Source organism: Apteryx rowi, unplaced genomic scaffold (genome assembly GCF_003343035.1).
Source record: "Apteryx rowi isolate R43461 unplaced genomic scaffold, aptRow1 scaffold_1290, whole genome shotgun sequence".
Lineage (NCBI taxonomy): Eukaryota > Metazoa > Chordata > Aves > Apterygiformes > Apterygidae > Apteryx > Apteryx rowi.
Window position 1 is genome coordinate 52,047 of NW_020447520.1, and position 13,894 is coordinate 65,940.

A 13,894-nucleotide genomic window follows, 5' to 3' on the forward strand; every position below is an offset into this window, starting at 1 on the left:
CAATCCTGTGCAACATGCTCTAGGTAACCCTGCTTGAGCAGGGGGGTTGGACTAGATGATCTCCAGAGGTCCTTTCCAACCTCATCCCTTCTGTGATTCTGTGATTCTGTGAAACTTATACATATACTTTATAGAATACTAGAAATACTTATTGATCTTTGTCATTGGTGTATTATTATTAATTACTTTTGCTGTTATTCAGCTAGTATCACTTTTTTAGTAGATGTCATAAATTAAAGAAAAAAGCTTGTTTTCAAGTTGGAAGAAGTCTATAGAATGATTAAACTGACAGATTCCTTGTAGGAAATATTTGATGATGAAAACAAGTCAGACTTTGTCAACTTTTATATGGTGTAAAGAAATACTATATAATTCATGATTTTAATTATGTTCATCAAACCTCTGATGAAATCTGATTGCTCCTGTATCATCCACAGGGAAAGCTTTTCTTCTTCCACCAGTTCAGGATATATGAGTTCTAATCCTAACTTTGCCACTGACTTTAGCTCCCTGTGCCACTTCTATTTAAAGTTATATATTATATAAACATTATAAACATTTATTTATATTTACATATATAAAAATGCACACACATGCTCCTTATATGCTAAAGCGATTTCAGTGCTTTCAGGCTTTGATTATTGAAACTGAAAAAAATAGTGCCACAAATTTTTATTGCAGCACTATTTATCTGTCAGAAGTTTTATATTCATTATCTAGACATTCCTACCTCAGTTTCTGGTCATTTTGTTAATCAGGAGTAACATAACTTTTTGCTTAAATTTTATCAGCTAACATTCTAGCCTTACTTTTTTCAACCTTGGGAAAACCAATTTTAACCTTTATATACTTGGTGGCTGGACCACGTTTTCTATGCCTATGCAATGTCATATTTCACTCGTTAGTTGTTTATTTCAGCTGCATTGTCTGTTTTCTCTGGGAACTGTGAAGATTTGAGATGCTAATGTACTTGCAGAGACAAAAAACACTCTCAGTTATTCTCTTAAGACTGCCAAGCAGGTAGGAAAGCCTTTAATAGCTTTAGCTTATCTTTTGTTATATGTTGTTGTTTCAGGTTCAATGGATCCAAAGGACTTTCTGAGGGAAGCACAAATAATGAAGAACTTGAGACATCCAAAGCTAATACAGCTTTATGCTGTTTGTACTTTAGAGGATCCAATTTATATTATTACTGAGCTGATGAGATATGGAAGTCTTCTAGAATACCTTCAAAGTAAGCAGACAACTATAAACTCATTTCAAGGGGTGCCACAGCTTTCAGTTTAGTAAATGAACTAACATAAAAGATAGAAGTACAACAGTCTGGTTTAATATAGAAGTGGCAGTGTTTGCTGGGGCTGGGGATGGGAAAAAGAAAAAGGTTTATGAATTTTTGACATACCAAATTTTTTTAGAAGATGTAGGAGAGAATCGCTTTCACAGTTTGATTCTTGCCTCATAATGACCCACATTTTTCTGCCCAGTTCTATGGGTAGATAGGAACTTATATGCACAGAATAAAAAGATAAGCATACAGAAGGGAAGATCATCATATTTGACATGCAATGGAGGCATTTCCACAAAATGTATTTAACAGCTTTGAAATCTATTACCAGGCAGGGAAAGACTTTGGTTTGTGTTTGTCCCTTGCCTTTCACATCACGGCTCTTATCTCAGCAGGACTTCAAAGTACTCTTTTGAAGGTAAATAACAGTTAAAAATAAAGTTGTACAGCCTGGAACAGACTAGCATAGTGATTGCACTTTAAGTTCATCCCAGCTATTGAGAAAATCCTGATCCTAGTGCTGTTCTCCATTTTCAGTTTAGCAAATGCCTCTGAAATCCTAAATGTCTCTAAAGCTGTAATGATCTTTTGAAGATAAAATGTTCATTCCAGTTGCCTTGGCAAGTTTRTTCTCTGCCTCCAACCCATAAGGCAAAGCCCTGTGAAACACCATAGACAGTATCTACCTTAACGCACACCTTCCCCCATCGTCACTGTGGAACTATTTCTTAAGGGAGGCTCAATCCAGGGACAATTACAGCTAAAGAAATATCCATTAGAGGGACAGCCCCATTAGGAACTATGGGGACAGGGGCTACAAGGAACTTGGCCATATCATCTAAAGTTTTGTAGGTATTTAATGGCCAAAGGTAGTGAGGCAATTAAATTTCCTTTAACTTCTGATCTTAGGGGCCTTTGTGTGCAGAGTGCTGCTTATCTGATTGAAAGAGTCCAGCACAGCAAGAAAATGATATCCATGTAAGAAAACATTTATTGCGTGGGAGAAAAAGCTCTGAGAAAGTCAGTATGAATCACAGCTATTGCAAAAGTGAAGATTGGCCTCTGTTTTTGCATGGAGTCCAATATGTTCAGGACACCTCAGTGCTGCAGCCTATGTGTAGATTAGTTGCCAGCCAATGCACAGCAGCTGCCCTTGCTGTAAGTAGGGTGTGTATGTGGACTGATCTGTGCCAAGGCACTGATTCCTACAGCCCTGTCAGAGTGACTGTGAAAAGTCAGTCTAGACAGCCATCAAGGCAGCAGTAAAAATAGCTAGTTGAAAGCAGCCTAATGGTATCTCTCCTTGTCTGATGACCTATGCACAAGAGAATAAACAGAACTAAGAGGTGGAGGCAGAGGTTCAGGCATTCTGATAGCTATCAGTGGGGAAAAGTCATTGCTGTCAATTAGAGTAATAAGGAAACAGATCTGAAGCTAGCATAGAGTTCTGCGTCTGGATATGATCTGCATTGGCTGGAGGGCAGTGCATAGCTCCTAATAGGCATTCTTGAGATTCAACCACCTTGAAGACCAGGAAAACATTTCCACAAGGCTCCTAATTTTGTTTACACTATGGGTGAATATGGCAAGCTGGAAAAGAGGGAAAGTCCAGAGATCATTTTTTTGGTCAAATTTCCTCTCCTAGAAATGCCTGGTATATTTTACTGGCTTAAAAACAAAAAAAATCCCACCACCACGACCAACAACAAAAAAAACCCAAACTGTAAGGTAATGTTTCATGCATTCTGACTATCATATTCCAACATAAAGACAGCTATGTAATAGCAATGGGCACGTGACCTCTCTGTGCACTCTGTGAGTATGCTTTCGGATACTTCCTGATGAACACAGCTACGCAGAGTTATTGAGGTGTCACTAATATGAGAAAAATGTAACTGAAAACTTTCTTCATTATTGGATGTGAATGAAATTGTCATAAATGTATGAATGTTTTTATCAGTTGTGATAGACCTGGGGCTTGTTCAAGCAGGGACACAGTCTTGAAATTTGGTGAATTATTACCAAGGCAATGTTCTCAACAGGCAAAAGTGTTGTTTAATTTCTTTTTTTCTTTTTTGTCAAGCGTCTGTCAGTGAGAATGTTTTCCTGTATTTTCTAAATGAGATACTGTGATTGATTTATTAGAACAAGGTGCAAACCTGAGCCTTCTTTAACATTTTCTGTAATAAGTTTTTCATATAAGGGAGATGGTTTTGTCAAAAAACATTAGTAAAAAAGGTCATAGAGATGCTACATTTTCTTTATATGATAAAGAACAAGTCATGGGAAGCTTTTATAAATTCATCAGTAGTGCCTGGTTTTGAGTGTGGAAGTTATATTAACTTTGCTGTTTTGTTGTAGTTTTTCCTTCCAAGAACACTTTGAAACAAGCTAACACACATAATATACTCAGATGAATGCAGATGTAAACTCTTCTTCCCGGCTCAGAACAAGCTAGATGAGAACTAGCTCTGCTCTGGAAATGTCTGTAGCTGTACTAATGCAGTGCTGCGCTTGAACTTGTGTAGTTTGGGTGACCAAACATCCTGGGATGTCAGAGGTGTATTCAGGAATCTTTATATGAGAACAATACATGATTTTCACTTTCACTCATGCTTTCATCCTCTGTCCTGTTGCACAGCTTGCACCTCGTGGTCTGCTGATGATCTTCCCTACAGCTTTCCATCCTTTAGCCCCAGGATGGCAGCGGCTCAGAACCAAGCCTGGGAGAGCATAAGAAATACTGCAGCAGCAAGGGCTGCTGTGGCTTCTTCCCCGCTCCCTCAGCCCACATGCTAAAGGCAGCTGTTCAGCCTGATCTGGGATCCCAAACAGGCCCCATCCAATGAAATAGGCTTTTAGCTGCAACTTCACCTACAGAGGTGGATCCCTGCTCTTTAACACAGTGCCTCTGTGTGTCCTCCTGCTCTGGACTCAAACAATTTATTAAACGCAAGGCTTATGAGTCACCCTTTGGCCATGCCAATGGTATCTTTGGGGTTTCTGTTTGGAGAAAGCATGTGTCAGGTCAGCAGAGCAGAGCATGGGCTGAAGCACAGCCAAAGGTTGGACGAACCTTTGCTTGAGTCTGTCTGCACCTTGTCTGCTGTCACCAGGAGGTAGTTCAGTTTGTGCAGATGAAGGAGCAGTGTGAAAGGGCACATGGTGGGAAGATTTTAACTCTGAGTCACACATGCTACTTTCCAAAACCCATATACCCTCTCATAGGTACTGTACATCTTTAGCTACCTTCTGATTAAATGCAACATATGCTTCATTCATGGATTTACATCTTTGTCCAGCAAGTGAGTAGTAAATGTCTGCCAGTTATCAGTACTGCAAAACTTCAGAGTGCTATGTTATTCTGTGGCCTGATGATGGATTTTTCTCGATGGTTAAGCCATAGTTTGTCACATAGCCTGATTTTTCTCCCTCTCTCTTTTAAAGGTCAAGGCTGCTATTAAGCATATGTACAGGGGAGGAAAAGAATTTCTGAGTCAATAATAGAAGTAAATAATCTCAGTCCTGGATTATCATGACAATGAGTTTAACCTCGAAAAGGAAGTAGGACAGTACATACACAGGACAAATTTAATCATCTAAAATTCATTTCTTTTACCTATTCATCTTAGAACATCCAGATGAGCAGGAAATTCAAAGCCTGGAGATTGCAGAATAGATTAGTAAACAATAGAATTTCACACTCTTCATAAGGGATGACTGCAAGGTTAGGTCAGATAAAATGCCAGAACTGAAGGAGGCTATGCAAAACAATGCTAACACACTTTCAATACAAATCAATTCAAAATAGCAGCGGAAAGCTGCCAGCTACAAATGATTTATTTCTTTAACCCAGGGACACTAAGGAACATTCACCATTGTTAGTGAGAAAGGAGAACTGCCAATGAATACAGCAGCAAACACAGCTTTATGGTATTGGGAAGATTTTGAAATAGAGAGTTGAAGCTGTTTTGAGTATTAGAGGCTACCGTGGTAGGCACTTATGCTTCAGTGCTGCAGGCTCTGGGTTTGGATGGCTGACGTATGAATATAGCACTGATTTGGCTTACCCAGATTACCTAACTGTATGAATTCTTTTCTCTGCTGCGATGAGTTCAGCTGTCCCCAAAGTGCCACAAAGGCCCTGAATTTGAATTCTAATGTGTTATACTCCAGTGACATTTTTTGGTATCTGTCTTACTATTTATGGCTGCAGTTTTTCATCGCCCTAAGGCTCTTTCCTTCATTTGTGGAGGCAACTTTTTCTGCTCAAAGTTCTTTTACTGCTTTGTCTGAACAGCCTATCTCTGATTGCCAAGTCTCTATTTCTGGGACTTGCTGATCTTACAGTGATGTGAATGGCATGCACATTGCTTCAGAAAGTTCTACAAAAGAAGCAGGCAGCTTGAAAGAACTCAAGGAGTCTTAGTATTGAGGAGCAGCAACAGAGATAGCAGCATGAAGCAGTCAAGCGGACTTGAAAGTGAAAATGATAGTTACACTTGACAGCAGATGGTGTATTTCCTAGTAAGAATCATTGGACAATGGGGAGCAGGGCTCATTTTCTGCTTTTCCGTCTTCAGTCAGCTTTGGCTACACTCAGTGAGTACATCCATTAGCTCTTAATCATATTTTGGAACAGGTTGCACGCTTGTTAGAAAGGCAAAACCTGCATTGCTATCAGTAGACAAATGCTTTGGAATTCTTTGGAATGTTTCAACAACTCCTTCTAGGCCTAAATCAGCTGCTGAATTTAGTATGGTATCTACCCTTCCATTCAAGATGGGAGAGTCCCTGTTACTCAATTGTAATAAAACTAGCTGCATAACTTTATGTAGTATCATTTACTCAACCGCTAGCATTTTGTTGGGCTCTTTTTATTGCATTACTTGGCCTTCTCAAGCATGTTGGCTATTTGGACCAGTTAACTGTCATGTTATTTATAGTTGAATACCATAAATGTTATGTTATCCTTGTTGTCTTCTTTTAAACAGATGACACGGGCTCCCAAATCTGTCTGTCACATCAAATAGACATGGCTGCTCAGGTGGCTTCAGGGATGGCTTACCTTGAATCCCAGAACTATATTCATCGCGATCTGGCTGCCAGGAATGTCCTTGTTGGTGAACACAATATTTACAAAGTGGCAGATTTTGGACTTGCAAGAGTTTTTAAGGTGGGTTGTGAGAAGATGAATTGGCAGTTGGAACTCCTCCACTTCAGCTCTGGGAGAAAAATAGAAAAGATCAACTAAAGCATGAACTGTAAACTCTGAATTGTTGGTGTCAAGCAAAAGGCATGTCCAGGGGAAAAAAAGGAGCTTCCATAGTGTTCCCTTGTATCTTCTACTTGCATTACCCAGTGCAAGTTTAGAAGCTGGCCTGTGCCTTTGCGCTAGTTGCTAGACAGCAGTCCAGCTGCTGTTCCCACTCAAGCACCAAGAAAGGAGCCTGGTAGGCTCATACCCTTTGCTGCACAACCTTTTTCCACAATGCCAGTGTCTGGCATATGGAGAGAGATGGCAGGAATTATGGTAAGGGTTATATTCCTGAGCTTGTAAAGGAAGGCGTATAAGAATCTATTGACAGCTATTCCTTCCTTTATCCCTTCCTCACTTCCTCTGTGGTACCTGGGAATGCAGATTACCATCATAAAAAGATCTTATTCCTCTGCACAGCTAACAGCAGAGTTCATAAGGTGAGCTCTCAGGCATTTAAACCTGATGCAGTTTCAAGTTCTTTGCCATTGCACTGTTTTTTTTCTTTTTCCTTAGTCTTTGAGGCTGTGGAATACCCAGTAATGATGTCTGGGATAGCTGCAGTTTAGAAATGAAATTTCCTTCTTCTTAAAAGGATTCAATGAGAGTTGGAAAGATTTGGCTTACCATATTTTATGGATTTCAGCATGCAATCTATAATTTGTGAGGTCTTATTATTGTTTTTATTGATTTATATTCTTGCACTGAGAGGGAAAAACTGAGAAAAAAGCCCTTTCCTTCTAGGTTTTTTTTTTTCCATTCAAGAAGCAGAAATTGAGGTTCATAACAGACTTGGATTTATTACATATTGAAGTATAAAATAATGGCTTGACAATGGCATCAGGGACTTTGAAAGTGCTTTTTGCTTAATTTTCATTCTTATATTTATGCATAAAGGTGAGACTGCACATTTTCTTAACATGAAAAATATATATCTTAAATCAACTATACTTACAATGCTTACTATCCTCACTAGAGAGGTCATAACTTACAGTTGTTGACATTTCCTGTTAAAACTGAACTTTTTCCAAAATAGTCTGTCACAAAGTATTCTTGGCAGACTTCCTTAGGAATGTTATGGCTCCTAAGCCAATGTATTAATGTGATCACATGCAAAGATCTGAAAGTTGTAGGTGAGAGAAGTAAAGCACAGAGCATTAATTAGCATCATTCCTTGTTCCCAGAGAAGAGTATTATGGTCAGGATGCCAGCTGTGTCCATATGTAGTTACAAAACACCAACAGTCATGATCTTATCTAAAGTGTAGGACAAGATATTATGGCTAGGAAAGAATACATTCCATATATAAAACAAAACAAAACAAAATGCCTGTACACATTTGTCTAAATTTGCTTGTGAAAAACCTGACAAAGGCTTGGATGTGGATGGTATACACTAAGCTATATTTAGGAGTCAGAGACATAATAAATGTTCCCAAAGTTTAAATATCTGTGCTCTAAAGCTTTAAGGACATGAGTCTATGGGTAAAGGAAAATTAACTCAAATTGCAAGTAAATAATTTTTCCTTTTCTGTATGTCTGTCGTCTTCACTTTGCATGAATTAATTGGAGCCACTGTAGGCTAATATGTTAATTTAAATCACTTGGAGTTTGTTCTCTGGTCCTGAAACTTGCTTAAGTGATTGTTACAAAGTCAATGGCCCTTCAACACTGCAATAAATCACAAAACAACGGTTCTGAAATTCATTAGCTTTTGCTTTTGCCTTCTCCATTTAATGAAGACCAGACATGAAGCCATTTGGTCTCTAGTGCCAGCAGGATGCTTATGCTGCCACTTCTGTCAGACTTTTGAAATCCTGCGTGCAAGATCCAGAATTCACAGTAGCAGGTCATAATTAATCACAAGCCATTCCAACACTGYGTGCTCACTTGAAATGATAAATGCTTTAAAAAAGTGTCTTACGAACAGCAGTGTTTCTCAGCTATAAACTCCGATTCAGCAAAAGACTTCATTAAGTGCATGCTTTAATACCCTTAAATGCAAGTGCTTGACTCAAAGAAGGGTAAGCTTAAGCACATGGTTAGCTTAGTCGGGGGGCTTAAGTGTTTTGCTGAACAAGATCCTAAGTCAAGCTTGCTTTGTTTTATCCATGACAGGTAGAAAATGAAAATATATATGAAGCTAAGCACGAAACAAAACTCCCAGTGAAATGGACAGCCCCTGAGGCAATCCACTGCAATAAATTCAGCATTAAGTCAGATGTGTGGTCATTTGGAATACTTCTATTTGAAATAATCACTTATGGGAAGATGCCCTATGCTGGTAAGTATTTTTACCTAAAGAATGATTTCTAATGACTTTTTCCTTTAAAAGAGATATAAAAAAGTTGAATGTTGAACTACAGCCAAAGGGTTAAACCTGTAAATAGAGAATTAAGGGTGTCCAAATGAGGCCCATTTAGTAGGTTAGACCTTCTGGCTGCCCCAGGCTCCCTGGGAGCTTTCCAAAGCCTGTGATTACCAACCATTCAAGTTTTGTCTGGCTGGAATCAACTTGCATTTCACAGGCACATAAGCCAACTGGCTGTATCCCTCAGGCACCAGATCAAAGATGCCAACTGCTGTTATGTGGAAAAGAGGAAGGTTTTTCTCACCCTGAGGTTTTTATTTTTGTTTGTTTATTTTTTTGGCAGGGTGGGGAGTTGGGTGTTTTTTGTTTTGTCTTTTTTTTGTTTTAGGATATCATATGGAAGGACAGAATATAATGTGTGGACTGCTGTACAGGCTTTTCAGGAAGGAGCTGTCTAAAAAATGAAGCAGGGTGATTTCCCCTCCCTCTTTTGACTATTGCAGTGAAGACCCTTCATAATGATAAGGATCACCAGAATTAGGCATAAAATTTCATTAACCTCAAAAAAGTAGATTAAATAGTGTGAGAGCAGCTAGTATTCCTAGCACTCTGAAAAATGTTCAAGGAACCGTGGCTCCAATAACACAAGATATCAATGAAATAACTGACTGTGACTCATTTTGTATTGGTGAGGAGAACCCAAGGGAAGGACTGACACAATGAAACTTACGCTGCATCCATACAGGCTTGAAGGCTGGTACATTCACCATAAACTACATTTCACAGGGTCCCATATTGACATCATTTCATGTAAAAGGAAGAAAAAAAGTTTTGATTCCCACCCTTACCTCCTGTGAAATCATTTGGAAGAAATAAACAAAAGCCAACAATCCTCAACACTTTTTTATAAAAACTTATACGTGTGCGTGTGCATGTGTGTGTGTGTGTGTGTGTGTAAACTCATGTATATAGATAGATAGATAAGCTTTTCAAATATACATTATATGTAACACCATGGTTCTTTGTGCTGTTGACAGTATGCTCAGTTTTATACTTGTACCTTGTAAAGGCACAATTTACCTGTAACTTTACAGTAGACAATGTCCTTGTGCCAAGGTTGTTTGGCTTTTTGATATCACTTCCAGGAGTCTGTTCTCAGTAATCAGTTAAGAGAAAAGGTTATGTGGAATCACAGTTGAAAGATCAAGCTCTGGTAACCTGTGGGGTTCAAATTCTGGAATATAAATCAGGTGTTTTCCATTGATTATATTAATAGAGCCTCATTTATTGTTGTATTAATTTCCAAAACCACACAGTGGCTGTGAAAAAAAAAACACAAAACAAAATAAAAATTCTGTTAGGATGTATCAAGAAGAGTATAGTTTTCTACTATATAGACTGCTAAGGTCTCAGCTGGAGCAACATTTGCAATTTGAGCAGTGTGGTTCAAAGAGTTCAGTGGAAATATCATTCAGGTATCTAAGAAAAAGAAGGAAAGATTACATGGTTTAAAATTACAAAATTTAGTTTAAAGAGTAGAAAACTGAAAAAAAAAACCCCACAGAAATAGTCTTAGTATATAAAAGGTGCAGCAAAAAGAAGGGAATAGTTTCTCCATGGCTGGTGGTGACAGGACACAATGTTATAGGATAACTGCACCAGGGAAAACTTAGGGCTGATGCTAGTGAAAATTTTTTAAGTGTGAGGAAAAATCAGCAGTGGGACAGATTGTCTTGGTAGAATTTAGAGTCATGGGGAGTAGAGGGCCTAAGGAACAGATTAAGTGAAATAGATGTCAGAATAATTTAGGTAAGGCCTGGGTGGTGGAAGAAAAAGTGTCACTGAGACAAACTCATTTGATAGGCCTCTTGGGTGATGTAGAGTCAGCAGTGAAGGGTGAGGGGATTGGAAAGTGCTGGTGGTGCTTTTTAACATCTGGTTTGAGAACTTCTAGTGATTTCCATGGCCATTTTCCATTGAATTGTTCTCAGCTCTGTCCATAAGTACGTATGCCTTACAGGTGGGAAGTTGATCGCCTCATCTCCACCAGAGCCAGGGACATGCAACCTTCTGTGTGCCCAAATGGACCCTAAATATTCTGATAAATTCCTTCTGTCTTAAAAATGACTGCAGGTATGGCAGGACACCAAGTGATCCAGATGCTGGATAAGGGATACAGACTTCCTCAGCCAGACAATTGCCCAAAGCTGCTCTACGATATCATGCTGCAATGCTGGAATGCGGAAGCCAAAGGACGGCCCACATTCGAAACCTTGCAGTGGCAGCTGGAAGACTATTTTGAAGTGGGTGATTCGTCCTATGCAGATACACGTACTATTTTAAAATGAACCCTGAGGCAAGGGCTGAGGAAAAAACTAATGATCACTTCAATGAACCTGACTGGAAGGGTCGCTGTGAAATCAATTTAACCTCAAATGTAGAACGAGAGGCTATTAGATGAAACTAATGAATTTGGTACATTTTTATGCCTGTGTCAATACTCAAAGACATTTAAGATTTTTGCTGCTGGTAAGTGTTTTGCAAGACTAAGCATCAGAAGGCTGGAGGGAAGGGGGTTTCTAAAATATAAACTCTCTTCTATTTATTTTTTAAATAACAGATCATGAGAATGAACAAACAAAATGAATGTTGTTCAATAAACATTGTAACATTTCCTAATTTCTTTATCAGAATAGTTATTTTTTGTTCCTTAGATTTTTGATTCCTATCAATTTGTTCTTATGAAGGAATCTGATTGCTGCATGCACAGCAGGATCTGTGCTTTGAGACTTTTCTTATTAAAAAAATAAATAAATAAATCCTGTGACTGTGATGATGGCAAAACCCAGATTAATTGCCTTGCTTAGACCATGTGCCTTTGCTATGTAAGAAAATAAAACACGTTTGTTGTAAAAAAGGAAATTTTTTGTTTTGTGGTTGCAAAATTTTTTTTTTTATTAGTTTGACTACTATGTCTCTCTTACAAGAATGAACACAAATATTATTAGATTCTTAATGCTGAATATCAAATAGTGTTATGGAACAGATGAGTTATTGTCCACTGAAGTGTAAGGATTTGTTTTATAGTCCATCAAGTTGAGAAATGTTGGAGGAAAAGTTTTTTTTAAATGAAATCAAGACTGCCTTCACATTTTGGAGAGAACTTTCTCCCACTCTGCTGCCCAAATTGCCAACCTTCTCTACCACAAGGCCTGCAGCAGGTCTGGGTATTTTGCAGAAGACCTAGCAATTCATGCTTCTTTCTTCTCCAGATGTAACTTTAATACAGTAGATTTAAATAATAGATGATCCAGCTTATTTTGTTTCATGGGGAAAGGGAGCCCAGGTGTTTCTGCTTCTGGCTTTACAGTTACAGATTTAGAAGTTTTTTCCAGTTCTTCAAATTAATTAAAATATGAGTTCTGCCAAAATTGACAGTTTTATGTTCTCAGTTGTGAGGTTTAGAGAACCGAGTTTCACTTATTTACTTATGAATCATCAGTTAATTATTTAACATAATCCAGGAATTAATAGCTGTACTGTGTTCACATAGTGTGGGCTCAGTATAAGTGTGCTATCATTTTCTTCTAATGTCAGTAATACGTGGTGTCTACACATATGGTCTAAAAAAGGTATAAATAAATGAAAAGATTCATTACTTTAAAGGTGGGGTCACTTTTATTGCTTCTGTTCTTTATTATTTCCTTTTCTCCTTTTTAAACTTCAAACCCATTCATCTCAGTGCCTTGCTTCTAATTTTTAATTTCCTTTTTCCCTCCTCTACTTTTGGAAGGCAGCACACCATTTTCTTTCCCCCCATACACAGCTCCTATGTACTATCTGTTCAGAACTCCATTCCTTATTTATTTTCTCCTCTTTCTATCTTACTATCCCTATATTCTCTCTATTGTTCTATTTCTGTTCACCTTCATTTTCTGTGCAATGTTTCTCCCTAGTAGCACTCTCTGTACTAGTTACATTTGTAAAGCATAGTACAGCGATAATTAATTAGCTGTCATAACATCCATGCAATTTTGGAAAGTCACCATCCACTCTGAAAGAAGAGGTTAAATACTTTGGCCAAACTCATCCTGATAAGAATTGGCTTTGAATGAACTTGGCTTGGAATGAACTTTGCTCCCAAGGAAAGTCTTGTGCTGGAATACCATCCCTGTTTGTTTTGAGGCTCGTGCTAACTACTGGCTCATAGCCCCAACAAGATGTTATTTATGGTTATCAAGCCTCCATCAATCCACGTGTCGCTGTTCTGGCTAGGAGCTATGTTAGCACCATTACAATATGAGGTTAGCAAATTCCACAGAATAGTTTTATGTAATAAGAATAGGAATGTTGTTATTTCTCAGAAAAATCTCTGCATCAAACTTTCAATCTTGATGTTCAGGCACTATTTCCAAGATGATTTTTCATACTGAAAACATTAAGAGTGTTGTAAATAAAAATTGATTTTGCTCATTTAAATAAAAAATACTGATAAAAGAGGTAAAAGTTTAAAAAGCACAGAGGTGTGCAATTCAGAGGAGTCTATGTCTTTTTTTTTTTTTTTTTTCAAAGATGAGTTGCCAAGAAAAAGAAATCTACATTAGGGAAATAACAAAGTAATCAGAATTCCAAATTATACCAAGTGCTGGCCTCTACCTTTGGGTGGAAGTAAACAGGATCCTGCAGTACCTTTAAATGCCTCCACTGAAGTAACACCAATAATTCTGAAGAAAGTGTATCTGTATAGGAAACAACTTCCTAAACCAACATATAGGGAATAGAAAGGCTATTCATCCTGTTGAGGTTGGATGACTTGTCTCCTTAATTTCTCCTGTAGTCAGAGAGATAGAAGATCCTTTAGATGGTGAATCAGTGCACCAAAATTACATTTCTTCTCTTAATCACCCCAGTGGACCTCTTTCTGTCTGCTGAGTGTAAGGGTAGCCAGAAGAGACGAGCCTCTTAGTTGAGAGGGTGTGAATAACCCATCTGTTCTAAACTCAGACTAGCCGCCTCAAGCTCCCTCTACCAAACATGGCCTT

General features: G+C 38.2%; 1 protein-coding gene across 1 annotated transcript in view; it reads left to right on the forward strand.

Moving 5' to 3' along the window:
• The window catches only part of FRK (fyn related Src family tyrosine kinase), a 54,008-nt gene extending 42,808 nt beyond the window's left edge, over window positions 1-11,200 (forward strand). The window contains exons 5-8 of the mRNA XM_026056037.1: window positions 1,076-1,234; window positions 6,280-6,461; window positions 8,660-8,825; window positions 10,986-11,200. Of these exons, the coding sequence (XP_025911822.1) occupies window positions 1,076-1,234; window positions 6,280-6,461; window positions 8,660-8,825; window positions 10,986-11,200 (722 nt within the window). The remainder of the gene's footprint in view (window positions 1-1,075; window positions 1,235-6,279; window positions 6,462-8,659; window positions 8,826-10,985) is intronic.
• The last annotated feature ends 2,694 nt before the right edge of the window (window positions 11,201-13,894 follow it).